This window comes from Rhincodon typus, chromosome 2 (genome assembly GCF_021869965.1).
Source record: "Rhincodon typus isolate 14 chromosome 2, sRhiTyp1.1, whole genome shotgun sequence".
In the NCBI taxonomy this organism is placed as follows: domain Eukaryota; kingdom Metazoa; phylum Chordata; class Chondrichthyes; order Orectolobiformes; family Rhincodontidae; genus Rhincodon; species Rhincodon typus.
The window spans coordinates 2,736,626-2,752,834 of NC_063333.1; the positions used below are offsets into that span (position 1 = coordinate 2,736,626).

Sequence of the window (16,209 nt, forward strand, 5' to 3'; positions counted from 1 at the left end):
CGGAACCTGCAACAACCATTCCTGTCCCTGCTCTATCCATGTCTCCGAAATGGCCACAACATTGAAGTCCCAGGTACCAACCCATGCTGCAAGTTCACCCACCTTATTCCGGATGCTCCTGGCGTTGAAGTAGACACACTTCAAACCACCTTCCTGCCTGCCGGTACACTCCTGCGACCTTGAAACCTTATTCATGACCTCACTACTCTCAACCTCCTCAACACTGGAGCTACAATTCAGGTTCCCATCCCCCTGCTGAATTAGTTTAAACCCTCCTGAAGAGCATTAGCAAATTTCCCCCCGAGAATATTGGTACCCCTCTGGTTCAGGTGTAGACCATCCCGTTTGTAGAGGTCCCATCTACCCCAGAATGAGCCCCAATTATCCAGGTATCTGAATCCCTCCCTCCTGTACCATCCCTGTAGCCACGTGTTCAACTGCTCTCTCTCCCTATTCCTCGCCTCGCTAGCACATGGCACGGGTAACAAACCAGAGATAACAACTCTGTTTGTTCTAGCTCTAAGCTTCCACCCTAGCTCCTTGAATTTCTGCCTTACGTCCCCATCCCTTTTCCTACCTATGTTGTTGGTGCCTATGTGGACCATGACTTGGGGCTGCTCCCCTTCCCCCTTAAGGATCCCGAAAACACGACCCGAGACATCACGGACCCTGGCACCTGGGAGGCAACACACCAACCGCGAGTCTCTCTCGTTCCCACAGAATCTCCTATCTGTCCCCCTAACTATGGAGTCCCCAATGACTAATGCTCTCCTCCTCTCCCCCCTTCCCTTCTGAGCAACAGGGACAGACTCTGTGCCAGAGACCTGTACCCCATGGCTTACCCCTGGTAAGTCGTCCCCCCCAACAGTATCCAAAACGGTATACTTGTTTTTGAGAGGAACGGCCACAGGGGATCCCTGCACTGTCTGCCTGTTCCCTTTCCGTCCCCTGACTGTAACCATCTACTTTTTTCCTGTACCTGAGGTGTGACTACCTCCCTGTAACTCCTCTCAATTACCCCCTCAGCCTCCCGAATGATCCAAAGTTCATCTAGCTCCAGCTCCAGTTCACTAACACGGTTCCCGAGGAGCTGGAGTTGGGTGCACTTCCCGCAGATGAAGTCAGTGGGGACACTCGTGGTGACCCTTACCTCCCACATTCTACAGGAGGAGCATACAACTGCCCTAACATCCATTCCCACTATTCTGAATTCCCAAACAGACAAATAAAAAAAAACTAGTAGCCTTACCAAATCAGTGCTCAGAACCTTTTTTTTTGGTTAGAGGAGGAGGATGGGTGGGAGACACTACCTAGGTAGTATTTCGGGTAAAGCAACCGCCCAAATATATTACCTCACTTACTCCAAAAACGGAGTCACGCGAGGTAAGTCTTTTATAATCGAAAAGCTTACCTTCCCAGGCTGCCCTCACACTTCCTCCCGGACTCCCGCCGCTGAAACAACTGAAAGGCAAGCACAGGTGTGGAATGGCAGGGATGTGCTTGAGGAGATCAGTTAACATCCATGTGGGTCAGTTGAGGGTAAGGGACCTTGTGAGTACAGGTTAGTCCCGAGGCCCAAGAGAGTTTTGTTTTTTTTTTGAGGCCTGTGCTGACTGGTCAAAGCAAGGGACCTGGTCAAGGCCTGAGTGAGGGTCTTTCAAGGCCTGGGTGAGGGCACTGGGGCCTGTGGTTGTTCATCGAGGCTGGCGCAGATATGTTGTTGTTTGAAAAGTGAGTTGGTTGAAGCCTGTGCTGCTGGTGGAGGCTGAAAGGAACTGGATGGGCTTGAGGAGGTTGTTCGAAGCCTGTGGAGGTCAGTTGAGACCAGTGTTGGTGTGCATCAGTCAAGGCCTAAACGACCTGTTGAAACTCGAGGGGGTCGGTCGAAGCCCATGTGGTGTATCGGTCGAAGCCCATGCTGGCCGGTGGGGGACTATGCTTAGAAATAGATAAACAGCTCTTCACTTTCTTGTTTTTGTAGTGATGCAGATGCAAGGGCAATTCAGAAAAATTTGGGAAATCAAAACATCATGGAGGAGGAGGAAGTTCGGAACATCCAGAATGCCTGGGAGCTAGACCTTAACGATCGGTGGCGTTTATACAGGTAACCCGTGAGTGATGGCACTGCTGTGTGGTAAAATACAAGGGTGATAAAACTAAAGAGAGAAACAGGACATCCATTTACATTACTCCCTTCATAACCTCGGGGCGTCTCAACATTCTTCGCACCCAATGAATCCTTTCTGTTGAAATTAATCACTGTTGCAATGCAGGAAATGTTTTTGAAACCCCAGGCAAGATTCTCCAATCCAGTACCCTAAACTGTTAAACTCTGGGGTGAAGAGGGATATACTGGCTCCCCCTTCATTGTTCACCCACCTCCGCGGTTGGTAATAACAAGGTGAATTTATGAAGGATTCCCTCCCTTTCTCCCTGACCAAAGTTAACTTCTGCTTCAAAAGGAAATTTTTTTATTCACTTTTGGGGTGTGGACGTTGCTGGCTGGCCAGCATTTCTTGCCCGTCCCTAGCTGCCCTTGAGAAGGTGGTGGTGAGCTGCCTTCTTGAACCGCTGCAGTCCACCTGCTGTGGATCGACCCATAATGCCCTTGGGGGGGGTTGCAGCTGGGATTTCCAAGATTTTGACCCAGTGACAGTGAAGGACCAGCAATATATTTCCAAGTCAGAATGGTGAGTGGCTTGGAGGGGAACTTGCAGGAGATGGTGTTCCCATTTATCTGCTGCCCTTGTCCTTCCAGGTGAAGCGGTCATGGGTTTGGAAGGTGCTGTCTGAGGATCTTTGGTGAATTTCTGCAGAGCATCTTGTCGATAGTACACACTGCTGTTACTGAGCGTCGGTGGTGGAGGGAGTGAATGTTTGTGGATGTGGTGCCAATCAAGCGGCTGCTTTGTCCTGGATGGTGACAAGCTTCTTGAGTGTTGTTGGGGCTGCACTCATCCCAGCAAGTGGGGAGTATTCCATCACACTCCTGACTTGTGCCTTGTAGATGGTGGACAAGCTTCAATAGGAATCAATTTAACTTGGCTTTCCTGAATTAATGAGTGACTTTATTAATAATTAAGTGTGGGGAACATTAGATATGTGCCACATATGCAAAGATTAGATATAAAAGGGAACCCCAATAGCATGAAAATTTTAGACCAAGATTATGTGGATCAGTCTCTGAATTGTTTGTAAAGAGCAGATAGTTGAACACTGCAATGGTGGTTACCATGAGTTTGAACAGTTGGTTTCACAATCCTTAGTCTTTGCACATTGTTTGAGATTCTGTTCTAATTCCTTTTGACTGTGATTGAATTCCAGCATGCAGGGTGAAAGAGAGTCCTCTTGTTTCCCTTTTATGTAGCTGCTAGCTAGCTGACTTCTAATACTCAGAGTGGGAGTGTCCCTTTTACCTGCATTACGGGGGTGCCTAGGGGATAGTTCTTTGTGGCGTTCAAAGCACACTAATGCTCATACCCAGGCTAGTGCATATGAGAATATTCAGTCCCACATACTCCAGTAGTGTTGAACAGTCTTTTTAACCCCATCTTTTTGTATTTTTCAAGCAGAAGAATACAACATGTGTCTGTGGTTTGGGACATAATCCGCAGAGGGTGATCTGCTGTTGTGCAGGACATAGTATCTTTGGGGTCATGAGACATCTCAGACCAGAATGTTTCTTTAGTTGTTACATCCCATAAGGTCCAGACCCAGATTGTGGCTAGCTGGCACAGAATTTACACCAACAGTTATTTCGCCTCAGCAACATTCTTTTAAAAATACATTTTGGAATTAAGGACTACACATGGCTATAGTATTTCAGGGTTTGGACCCTCCATTGTAACAAAACTCCACAGATGAATAAGCTCAGCAAGATCTCTCAAATGGCATGGTGATAACGAGCGGATCACTTGTGTTGTTGGTTGATCACTAAGTATGAGATAGATCCTGCCAAGCGTTCTGTCTTCCTTGCCAAGCAGTGCCATGTGCTGATCCAGGAACAGGATAGCTTCATCAAATAAAAACTGTAAGAAATGTGGATTTTGTAAATCAGGAACATAAACAGAAGTCACTAAAAGCTCAGCAGGTCTGGCAGCATCTGTGAAGATAAAAAGCAGAGTTAACATTTTGGGTCTGGTGACCCTTCCTCAGGATAAGTCGATTGGTTGGACATGATTCTGAGGGCATCATTACATGCCCAGCCACATACACCAGCTGCTCCCCTGTGGACCTACCATTGGTCATCTGACCTGTCTGTCATGTAACACAGACTGTCACATCAAGCCAATTCTTCTCTAATTGGACAATTCTTCAGTCAGGCAAATATCAAATATGCAGCTTCATACTTTGACAAGTACTAAACAAAAAGGTTCGAAAGAAACTTTTTGAGAAGCCAGCATTTTTGTTTTCCTGTCTTTCTCTGTCTGACCTTTCTCCTGCTGTGGCTGAGTCATGAATTCCTGCAGAAATTCACCAAAGAACCTTGGACAGCACCTCTCAAACCCATAACCACTTACATCTAGAAGGACAAGGGCAGCAGATACACAGGAACACCAGCCCCTGCAAGTTCCCCTCCAAGCCACTCACGATCCTGATTTGGAAATATATCACCATTCCTTCATTGTTGCTGGGTCAAAATCCTGGAATCACCTCTATCAGGGCATTGTGGGTCAGCCCACAGCAGGTGGGCTGCAGTGGTTCAAGAAGGCAGTTCACCACCACCTTCTCAAGGGGTAACTGGGGATGGGCAATAAATGCTGGGCCCAGCTAGCGACACCCACATCCCACAGATGAATAAATAAATTAAAAAATCTCCAGGACAATTCAGCAATTTCGAAAAGGGGATCATTTTAATATTGATCCTGAAAGATGCTTTTACTTGACAAAGCAGCATTTGGAGTAAGTGACAGGGACTGTGTAGAGGGAGCTTTACTCTGTATCTAACCCGGTGCTGTCCCTGTCCTGGTTGTGTTTGATAGAGACAGTGTAGAAGCAGCTTTACTCTGTATATAACCCTGTCCTGCCCTGTCCTGAGAATATCCATCTAGGAAAGGGGCTGTATAACACCTTGTATTAGGGAATGAACTGGCCAGGTGATTGAAGATTCACTAGGGGAGCATTTTGGGAACAGTGATCATAATTCTGTCAGTTTTAAGATAGCTTTGGATAAGGATAAAGCTGGTCCTCGGGTGAAAGTGCTAAATTGAGGTAAGGCTAATTCTAACAATATTAGGCAGGAACTGGAGAAATTAGATTGAGGTCAGCTGTTTGAGGGTAAATCTACATCTGACATGTGGGAGCCTTTTAAAAGAAGTTTGTCAGAGTTCAGGACTAGCATGCTTCCGTGAGGATGAAAGATAAGGAAAGATTTAGGAATCCTGAATGACAAGAGATATCGAAAATTTAGTCACAAAAAAAGGAAGTGTTTGTAAGTTTAGGAAACTGAAATCAGACAAGGCCCTTGAGGAATATGAAAGAAGCAGGAAAGAGCTTAAACAAGGAATTAGGAAGGTTAAAAGGAGCCTTGAAATGTCCTTGGCGAGTAGGATTAAGGAGAGGAGCAAGAAGGTAACTAGGGAAAGGGTAGGCCCACTCCAGAACAAAGGAGGGAATTTATGCATGGAGTCAGAGAAAATGGATGAGATCCTTAATGAGTACTTCACATTGGTATTCACCAAGGGGAAAGATATGGATGATGGTAAGATTAGGGAGAGGTATGTTAATATTCTAGGGCATGTCAATATTAAGAAGGAGAGGTATTAGGTGTCTTTAAATCATTAAGGTAGATGAGTCCCAAGGGCCTGATGGGATCTATCCCGGAATACTGAAGGACACAAGGATAAAGATTGCTGGGGCCGTGACAGAGATCTTTGTATCCTCTTTAGACACAGGCGAGGCCCCAGAAGACTGGAGAATAGCCAATGTTGTTCCTTTGTTTAAGAAGGCCAGCAGCCATAATCTAGGAAATTATAGGCTGGTGAACCTAATGCCAGTGGGAGAGAAACTATTGGAGAAGAATCTTAGACACAGGATTTACTCACATTCGGAAAAAATGGACTTATTAGGCACAGTCAGCATCAGGGAGGTATTATACAGTCATAGAGTCATAGAGGTGCACAGCACAGAAACAGACCCTCCTATACTCAATGCACTGACCAATAATGGCAAGCATACCAAACGTCTTTGGTATCTCTTTGTTCAGCAACACTCCCCAGGACCTTACCATGAAGTGTATAAGTCCTGCCCTGATTTGCCTTTGCAAAATGCAGCACCTCACATTTATCTAAATTAAACTCCATCTGCCACTCCTCAGCCCATTGGCCCATCTGATCAAGATCCTGTTGTACTCTGAGGTAACCTTCTTTGCTGTCCACTACACCACCAAGTTTGGTGTCATCTGCAAACTGATTAACCATACCTCCTAAGTTTACATCCGAATCATGTATATAAAAGAAGAAAAGCAGTGGACCCAGCACCAATCCTTGTGGCACACTTCTGGTAACAGGCCTCCAGTCTGAAAAGCCATCCTGCACCACCACCCTCTGTCTTCTGCTTTTGAGCCAGTTCTGTATCCAAATATCTCACAAATTTGATTGAGTTTTTGAAAGAAATGATTGATGTGTGTAGGCTGGTGGATGATGTATATTCAGACTTTACAAAAACACTTAACAAGGTCTCTCATAGTGGGTTGGTCCAGAAGATTAAGTCACATGGGATCCATGGTAAATTGGCTACAGAATTAAGTTAGTCATAGAAGACAGAGGGTAGTTGTGAGGTGTGTTTATCTGATTGGAAATCTGAGACCACTGGTGTTCCATATATATGTATGTGTATATATATATATATTAATCAGACACTTACATTTTCATTCAAATCATTATTATATACAAATAAATATAAATAAATGAAAATGTAGGTAGTCTGAATAGTAAGTTTTCAGCTGACACAAAAATTGGTGTCATTTTAGAAATTAAGGAAGGTTATCAAAGGACATAGCAGAATATAGATCAGTTGGAAAGTTGGGTGGAGAAATGTCAGATGGGGTGTGATCCAGACAAGTGTGAGGCGATGTATTTTATGAGGTCAAATGCAAAAGGTAAAATTATAATATAAATGGCAGGACTCTTAGGGGCATTGATATTCAGAGGGATTTTGGGATGCAAGTGCATAGCTCCCTGGAAGGGGATACACAAGTGATAGGATAGTGAAGGACATGGACAGCATGCTTACTTTCATTGGTCAGGACATTGAGTATAACAGTTGGCGAGTCATGTTACAGCTGTTTAAAACTTTAGTTAGGCCACACTTGGAATGTTATGTGCAGTTGTGATTGTCATTCAAAAGGAAGAAGGTGGAAGTTTTGGAGAGGGTGCAAAAGAGGTTTACCAGGATGTTGCCTGATTAGTGTATTAGCTGTAAGAAGATGATGGACAAACTTGGATTGTTTTTGCTAGAGTGTCCGAGGCTGAATGAGGAACTTAGTAGAAGTATATAAAATTGAGATGATGTAGAGGTGCCGGTATTGGACTGGGGTGGACAAGGTAAAAAAAAAATCACACGACACCAAGTTATAGTTCAACAGGTTTATTTGAAAAAATCAGCTTTCGGAGTCTCGCTCCTTCTTCAGGTGTTAGCGAGAGAGGTGGTATCAGATGCAGAATTTACAAGCAAAAGATCAAAGGGTCATACAAGTGAATTGAACAAACCTAAGATGGCTGCTAAACCTTGAATCAGTTAGAAAGGAGATGCAGGTTTTGATTGATTAATATGCAAATCCCAGAAATTCTTTCAAGTCACTGCTCCGAGATAACTAAAGGTTCTATCAATGTACTCATGACAAGGAATCACTGAAACAACTACGTAGCGATATCAGCAAGTTTCACCCCACTATCAGACTTACCACGGACTACTCTTTAGAATCAGTCTCATTCTTGGACACGCGCATCTTCATCAGGGATGGACACCTCAATACCTCACTCTACTGCAAACCCACAGATAACTTCAGGATGCTACGCTTCTCCAGCTTCCACCCTAAACATATTAAAACAGCCATCCCCTATGGAGAAGCCCTACGCATACACAGGATCTGTTCAAATGAGGAGGAACGAGATGGACACCTGAACGTGTTGAAGGACGCCCTCATAGGAACAGGATACGATGCTCATCGATCACTAGTTCCGACATGCCTCAGTGAAAAACCATAATGATCTCCTCAGAAGACAGACACGGGACACGACCGATAGGGTACCCTTCATCGTTCAGTACTTCCTCGGAGCAGAGAAACTATGCCATGTTCTTCGCAGCCTTCAACACATAATCGATGACGGCGAACACCTCGCCAGGATCTTCCCCACGTCTCCATTTCTCGCCTTCAAACAACCGCCAAACCTTAAACAGACCATTGCTGGCAGCAAACTACCCAGCCTTCAGGACAACATCGACCACAACACTATACAACTCTGCCATGGTAATCTCTGCAAGACATAGACACTACATCACACGTGAGAACATCACCCACCACACGTACACAGCAGATGCTCATGTGACTCGGCCAACGTTGTCAGTCTCATACGCTGCAGGCAAGGATACCCCTTGACATGGTAAATCGGTGAAACCGTGCAGACACTATGACAACGGATGAATGGACACCGCGCAACAATCGCCTGATAGGGATGTTCCTTCCCAGTGGGGGACACTTCAGCTGTCAAGGACATTCGGCCTCGAATCTTCGGGTACACGTCCTCCAAGGCAAACTTGGGATACCCAACAATGCAGAGTTGCCGCACAGAGGCTGACGGCCAAGCTCGGTACCCATGAGGACGGCCTCATCCGGGATCCTGGGTACATGTTGCACTTCAGGCGATCCCACCGCACTATACACACTCATACACACTCATGCACACACTCTCTCATGCACACACACTTGCACATTCTCAAGCGCGCGTGCGCGTGCGCGTGCACACATGTGCGCACACGCACACACACGTGCGCACTTGCACACACATATAAATCTATGGGGTGAATTTGCATTTGCAGCTACGTTCTATTTTGTTCAAAAAGCACACCATTTGTAGACAGTCAATATGGCATTTTATAAATACCTACTTTGGAAATGAAGTTGATACACAGTCAGATTCTAAACAAGGCTACACACTTAAAATGCATTGTCTGAGCTGGAATGTCACCTCTGGTATACTAATAAAATCTTTAGTTAGCTCAGGGCAGTGACTTGAAAGAAATTCTGGGATTTGAATATTAATCAATTAAAACCCACATCTCCTTTCTAACTGATTAAAGATTTAACAGCCGTCTTAGGTTTGTTCAACACATTTGCGTCAGTTCTGTGATCCTTTGATCTTTTGCTTATAAATTCTGTGCCTGATGTCACCTCTGTCCCTAACACCTGAAGAAGGAATGAGACTCTGAAAGCTTGTGTTTTCAAATGAACTACAATCTGGTGTTGTGTGATTTTTGACCTTATAAAATTGAGAGGCACAGATAGGGTGTAGTGGGAGTCTTTTTCCCAGGGTGGTAATGTCAAAATCTAGGAGACATAGGATTAAGGTGAGAGGGGGAAAATGTAAATAGAATCTGCGAGGCAAAGTTTCTTTTGAACAGAGGGTGGTAGTTGCCTGGAATGTGATGCTGGTGGTAGAGGCAGATACAATCGCAACATTTAAGAGGCATTCAGACAGACATATGAACAGGCAGCAAATAGAAGGACACTGACCATATGCAGGCAGATGGGATTTGTTTTAGAATGGCATCATGGTCAGCACAGACATGGTGGGTTGAAGGGCCTGTCCTGTGCTGTATTGTTCTATGTACTGTAAGCCGATGCTGTACCTGCCCTGGGATTGTTTGAAACACTATTGTCCCACACCAAAAGCAGTGAGAACTACGATAATCCTGTCGGTGAAAGATGATAATGAAAGAGTCCAGATGAAGAGTGGAGCTGTGTTTTTGTAGGAAATGGAGAATGGCCTACGAGGAGAAGCTCCAAGCCTCCATCAATAAACATGTGAAATTGTATGAAGAGAAGACACAGGAACTGTCTGAGCTGATTGCTGAGGAGGATGCGATGCTCCTGAAAACAGCTGATGTGATTGCCATGACGACCACAGGTATCCGTTTAACATATTGAGTCAAGTTGTGGGAAAGATCAACATCAAAGAGGGTTTTTTTTTTAATTCATTCACGGGATGAGGGCGTTGCTGGCCAGGCAGCATTTATTGTCCATCCCTAATTGCCCAGAGGGCAGTTAAGAGTCAACCACATTGCTGTGGGTCTGGAGTCACATGTAGGCCAGACCAGGTAAGGATGGCAGTTTCCTTCCCTAAAGGGCATTAGTGAACCAGATGGGTTTTTCCAACAATCAACAATGGATTCATGGTCATCATTAGACTCTTAATTCCAGATATTTTATTGAATTCAAAGCGCACCATCTGCTCTGGTGGGATTCAAACCCAGGTCCCCAAAATCCAGGATTAATAGTCCAGCGATAATACCACTAGGCCATCGCCTCCCCCTATATAAGAGGTGGTCCATAAGTGGTGGTCACATTCACCTGCAATCCAGTGACAAGAAATGATTGTGTTTACATCAAACTGGTTTCACACTGTCAGGGGGTGTAAAACGGTTTTTCACTAGTACAGCTGTGTTAAATAGTGGTACAGCAGGCAACCTGTACACAGCAAGCACCACCACCAGTCAGGGAGAACAGACTCTGTTTCTTTTAGTGATGGTCAGAGGACACCAATTAAGAGCTTATGATATTTCACCTTCATTTGGGAAGGCAAAGAGGGCCTTTTTTTATTCTAAAACAGCAATATCAACTGTGCAGCGCTGACCCTCCGACAGTGCGGCGCTCCCTCAGCGTTGACCCTCCGACAGTGCCCACTCCCTCAGCGCTGACCCTCCGACAGTGCGGCGCTCCCTCAGCACTGACCCTCCGACAGTGCGGCGCTCCCTCAGCACTGACCCTCCGACAGTGCGGCGCTCCCTCAGCACTGACCCCCCGACAGAGCGGCGCTCCCTCAGCACTGACCCTCCGACAGTGCGGCGCTCCCTCAGCACTGACCCTCGGACAGTGCGGCGCTCCCACAGTGTTTGAATCATTCTGAGACTGAAAAGGTGAGGGAATGTTAAATATAATTAATGCTATCATCCAATTCAGATTTACAAGGATGTTGCCAGGACTCCAGGGACTGAATTATAGAGAGAGGTTGGACAAGCTAGGACATTTTTCTTTAGAACGTAGGAGACTGAGGGGTATCTTATAGAAGTGTATAAGATCATGAGAGGCATGGATAGGGTCAATGCACTCAGTCTTTTTTCCAGGGTTGGGAAAATGAGGACTGGAGGCCGTCAGTTTAAGGTAAGAGGGGAAAGAACAAATGGGAACTTGAGGGGCAATGGCCTTAGTGGTATTATTGCTGGACTGTTAACCCAGAGACCCAGATAACATTCTGGGGATCTGGGTTCGAATCCTGCCCTGGCAGATGATTCAAACACTGTGGGAGGGTCAGCACTGATGGAGCGCCGCACTGTCGGACGGTCAGCGCTGAGGGAGTGCCGCACTGTCGGAGGGTCAGCACTGAGGGAGCGCCGCACTGTCGGAGGGTCAGCGCTGAGGGAGCGCTGCACTCCACCGACTTTGGTGTCATCCGCAAATTTACTAACCCATCCTTCTACGCCCTCATCCAGGTCATTTATAAAAATTACAAACAGCAGTGGCCCCAAAACAGATCCTTGAGGTACACCACTAGTAACTGAACTCCAGGATGAACATTTCCCATCAACCACCACCCTCTGTCTTCTTACAGCTAGCCAATTTCTGATCCAAACCGCTAAATCACGCTCAATCCCATATCTCCGTATTTTCTGCAATAGCCTACCATGGGGAACCTTATCAAACGCTTTACTGAAATCCATATACACCACATCAACCGCTTTACCCTCATCCACCTGTTTGGTCACCTTCTCAAAGAACTCAATAAGGTTTGTGAGGCACGACCTACCCTTCACAAAACCGTGTTGACTATCCTTAATCAAATTATTCCTTTCTAGATGATTATAAATCCTATCTCTTATAATCCTTTCCAACACTTTACCCACAACCGAAGTAGGGCTCACTGGTCTATAATTACCAGGGTTGTCTCTACTCCCCTTCTTGAACAAGGGGACAACATTTGCTAGTCTCCAGTCTTCTGGCACTATTCCTGAAGACAATGATGACATAAAGATCAAAGCCAAAGGCTCTGCAATCTCCTCTCTAGCGTCCCAGAGAATCCTAGGATAAATCCCATTCGGCCCAGGGGATTTATCTATCTTCACACTTTCCAGAATTGCTAACACCTCCTCCTTATGAACCTCAATCCCGTCTAGTCTAATAGCCTGTATCTCAGTATTCTCCTCGACAACATTGTCTTTTTCCTGTGTGAATACTGACGAAAAATATGCATTTAGCACCTCTCCTATCTCTTCAGACTCCACGCACAACTTCCCACTACTGTCCTTGACTGGCCCTAATCTTACTCTAGTCATTCTTTTATTCCTGACATACCTATAGAAAGCTTTAGGGTTTTCCTTGATCCTACCTACTGGTAAACCTCTTCTGAACCCTCGTCAGCTTAATAATATCCTTCCGAAAACTGGACGACCATAACTGGACACAGAATTCCAGAAGAGGCCTCACCAATGTCCTGTACAACCTCAACACAATGTCCCAACTCCTGTAGTCAAAAGACGGAGCAATGAAGGCAAGCGTGCCAAATGCCTTTTTAACCACCCTATCTATATGTGGCACAAACTTCAAAGAGTTATGTACCTGCATTCCTAGGTCCCTCTGTTCCACAACACTATCCAAGGCCCTACAATTAATTGTATAAGCCCTATCCTTGTTTATTGTACCAAAAATGCGATACCTCGCATTTATCCAGATTGAACTCCTTCTGCCATTTTTCAGCCCATTGACCCATTTGATCAGGATCTCTTTGTAATCTTTGAAAACCTTCTTCACTGTCTACTATGCCACCAATTTTGGTGTCGTCTGCAAATTTACTAACCGTGCCTTCTATATTCTCATTCAAATCACTTATATAAATGACAAACAAAAGCCTTAATTTTTTTTTAAAATGGGATGTGGGTGTTCCTGGCTGGGCCCAGTGTTTATTGCCCGTCCCTAGTTGCCCTTGTGAAGGTGGTGGTGAGCTGCCTTTTTGAATCGCTGCAGTCCATGTGGTATCAAGACACTTCCGCAGTGCTAATAGGGAGGGACTGCTAGGATTTTGACCCAGTGGCACTGTATGTTACAGAGCAGTCGATTTGGAAATATATCCCCCTTCCTTTGAGAAAATGCTTCAAAAACCTGGGTTGGTGGTTTGGGGACGAAACAAAAGTTAACGTTTTGAGGAACAAAAACAGAAGTTGGTAGAAAAGCTCAGCAGGTCTGGCAGCATCTGTGAAGAAAAAAATCAGAATTAAAGTTTCAGGTCCGGTGACCTTTCCTCAGATTTTTTCTGCGTGGATGCTGCCAGACCTGCTGAGCTTTTCCAGCAACGTCTGCTTTTGTTCCTGATTTACAGCATCCGCAGTTCTTTCGGTTTTTGTTAACGTTTTGAGTCTGGAATGACTCTTCTTCGGAACTGTTCTACCAGAATTTGATGCAATGCAGTAGCCTGCCAGATCATTGCGGACGGCCAATAGATAGTTAACCACAATGTGTTTTGTTATGCTAAAGGTGCTACACCAATGAAGGTTGTTGTACACTCCCTGCCTGCGCATATGCCCAGAGCTTTACCTTGTGTTTTGCCCCTAATTTGCAGGAGCTGCCAAATACCGGGCCCTGCTGCAGAAGGTTGAGCCCCGGATTGTCCTGGTTGAAGACGCGGCTGAGGTGTTGGAGGCTCACGTAGTTGCTGCTCTGACTCCATCTTGTCAACACCTCATCATGATTGGTGATTACAAGCAGGTAAAGGTCATGTGTAATGGAAAGGCCTGGGATCCTCTGCCATTTTCCGCACTCTGTCTCGTTGGGATCCAGTGCCATTTCTCTTGTGCCCTCTCATTAGGATCCAGTGTTGTTTTATTTGCTATCTCATTGGGATCCAGTTGGTTTTTCTTGCGGCCTCATTGGGATCTGGTGGATTTCTGATTGCTGTCTCACTGGGATCAAAGTACATTTTTCTCACTCTCCCAATGGGATCCATTGAGATTCCTCATGCTGTCATTGGGATCCAGTAGGATATTACTCATGCTGTCATTGGGATCCAGTGAGATATTCCACACACTCTCATTGGGAACCAGAGAGAGATTCCTCATGCTCCCGTTGGGATCCAGTGAGAGATTCCACACGCTCTCATTGAGATCCAGTGAGATGTTCTTCATGCTGTCATTGGGATCCATGAGATATTCCTCATGCTGTCATTGGGATCCAGTAAGATATTTCTTATGCTCTCATTGGGATCTAGTGAGAGATTCCTTATACCCCCATTGGGATCCAGTGAGAGAATCCACATGCCCTCATTGGGATCCTGTGAGAGATTCCTCTCTCTGTCTGACAGAAGCAGGGTCACAATTTACATCAATGATCTTTGTGAGAAAAGGGTTAGTTTGTGGAAGATTTTCATTGTGTACTCCTTAGGACACTATGCAAGAAATACCAGTGTAAAGAGAAAACAACATTAAGACTGTATGAAAGGACAGCGCTGGTTCTGATTGCTAGCGATGTTTCCATGGAGTATACAGCAGTTAATGATGATTGATAGTTAACTGCCAGAGTGTGTTTAAATTTAAACCAGACAGATCAACTGATTGGTTAAGACATTGCCCTGAGAAATGATCCAGCGAATGACTGTCATCTATTAATCATTATCTCATATAACACTATATTTAAGAAAGAAACCATTGAGTTCCAGGCGCCTACCACTCTCTGTATGGGGGAGAAAAGAACTGTCCTTGCATATTTCCCTTAAATTTTTCCCTTGTCACCTTAAACCTATGCTCCATAGTATTTGACATTTCCACACCAGGGAAAAGACTCTGACTATCCACACTCATCATGTAGATGAACCATTGGCCACAGGAAAGGGTGTGGGTGCCTGTGAATGAACTTTCTGTCACAGGGATGGATAGATGCTTGTAGATAACATGATATTGAAGGATCCAGAGAGAAATGAGGCAAATGGAATTATGATCAGCCATGTTCCCAACAGTGGCCTCAAAGACCAGCTTATTCCCCTTTGTCTTCTGCTTCCCATTCTTGCCCCCATTGTAAAATGAAAAGATATTTAGAATCAATGGATGATGAGCTTCATTTGAGGAACATTTTACCTGTGGCTTTGTCATGTGACAACGCATCATTTCCTTTGACATTTATTGGGCCTCTTTAGCATCTCACACAGTTGGATGTAAGCCTGCACATTCAGAATCACACCCTGGTCGATCAATTAATCTTCACAATCCGAGGTGAATTTCATCAGGGCCTTCCAACTGCAAAATGGCGTTTTTGTTGCTGAGGAGCATGCTGTGGCCAGTGAAAGGGGTGGAACTGACAAGTTGAGTGATCTTCCCTGGACCATGATCTTGTGTAGGACCCTGAACATGTCCTGCACAGGGAAAACAGTGAGCTGCAAATACCTCCCAGTGCTGGGCTGGAACTTCCTCGAGAGTTTGGAAGCTCTGAGAGGAGCCCTGCTTCAGCTTCCGGGTGGCCTTGGGCAGACTTCCATGCTCTCCATTTTGGTGGAGTCATGTTCCTGTCTGTTGCCTAGCTCACATTCCTTCGCCTCATGGTGATAAGCTGTGTGGGAGGGTGAGCTGTGAGTAGGATACAGAGGTGGTGTAGTGTGATTTGGACGGGCTGAGTGAGTGGGATGCACAGTGCATGGCAGAGGCATTAGAATGTGAATAAATACGAGTTTACCCACTTTGGTAGCAACTTTAGGAAAGCAGATTATTATTTGAATGGCAGCAAACCAAGAGAGGGGAATGTTTAATGAGACCTGGGCATTGTCCTGTACCAGCTGCTGGATGTGAGTGTGTAGGTCCAGCGGTAGTAAGGAACATAGAGCAATAAAACACCGGAGCAGGCCCTTCGGCCCGCCATTTCTGTACATACCACAAAACCATTCTCAACTAAACCCAACTGCCTGAATATAAGACAACAAGGTGCAGGGCTGGATGAACACAGCAGGCCAAGCAGCC

General features: G+C 45.4%; 1 protein-coding gene across 1 annotated transcript in view; it reads left to right on the plus strand.

Moving 5' to 3' along the window:
• The window catches only part of LOC109925660 (NFX1-type zinc finger-containing protein 1-like), a 68,797-nt gene that overhangs the window by 48,935 nt on the left and 3,653 nt on the right, over window positions 1–16,209 (plus strand). Inside the window, exons 9-11 of the mRNA XM_048617633.1 lie at window positions 1,982–2,104; window positions 9,973–10,127; window positions 13,830–13,975. Of these exons, the coding sequence (XP_048473590.1) occupies window positions 1,982–2,104; window positions 9,973–10,127; window positions 13,830–13,975 (424 nt within the window). The remainder of the gene's footprint in view (window positions 1–1,981; window positions 2,105–9,972; window positions 10,128–13,829; window positions 13,976–16,209) is intronic.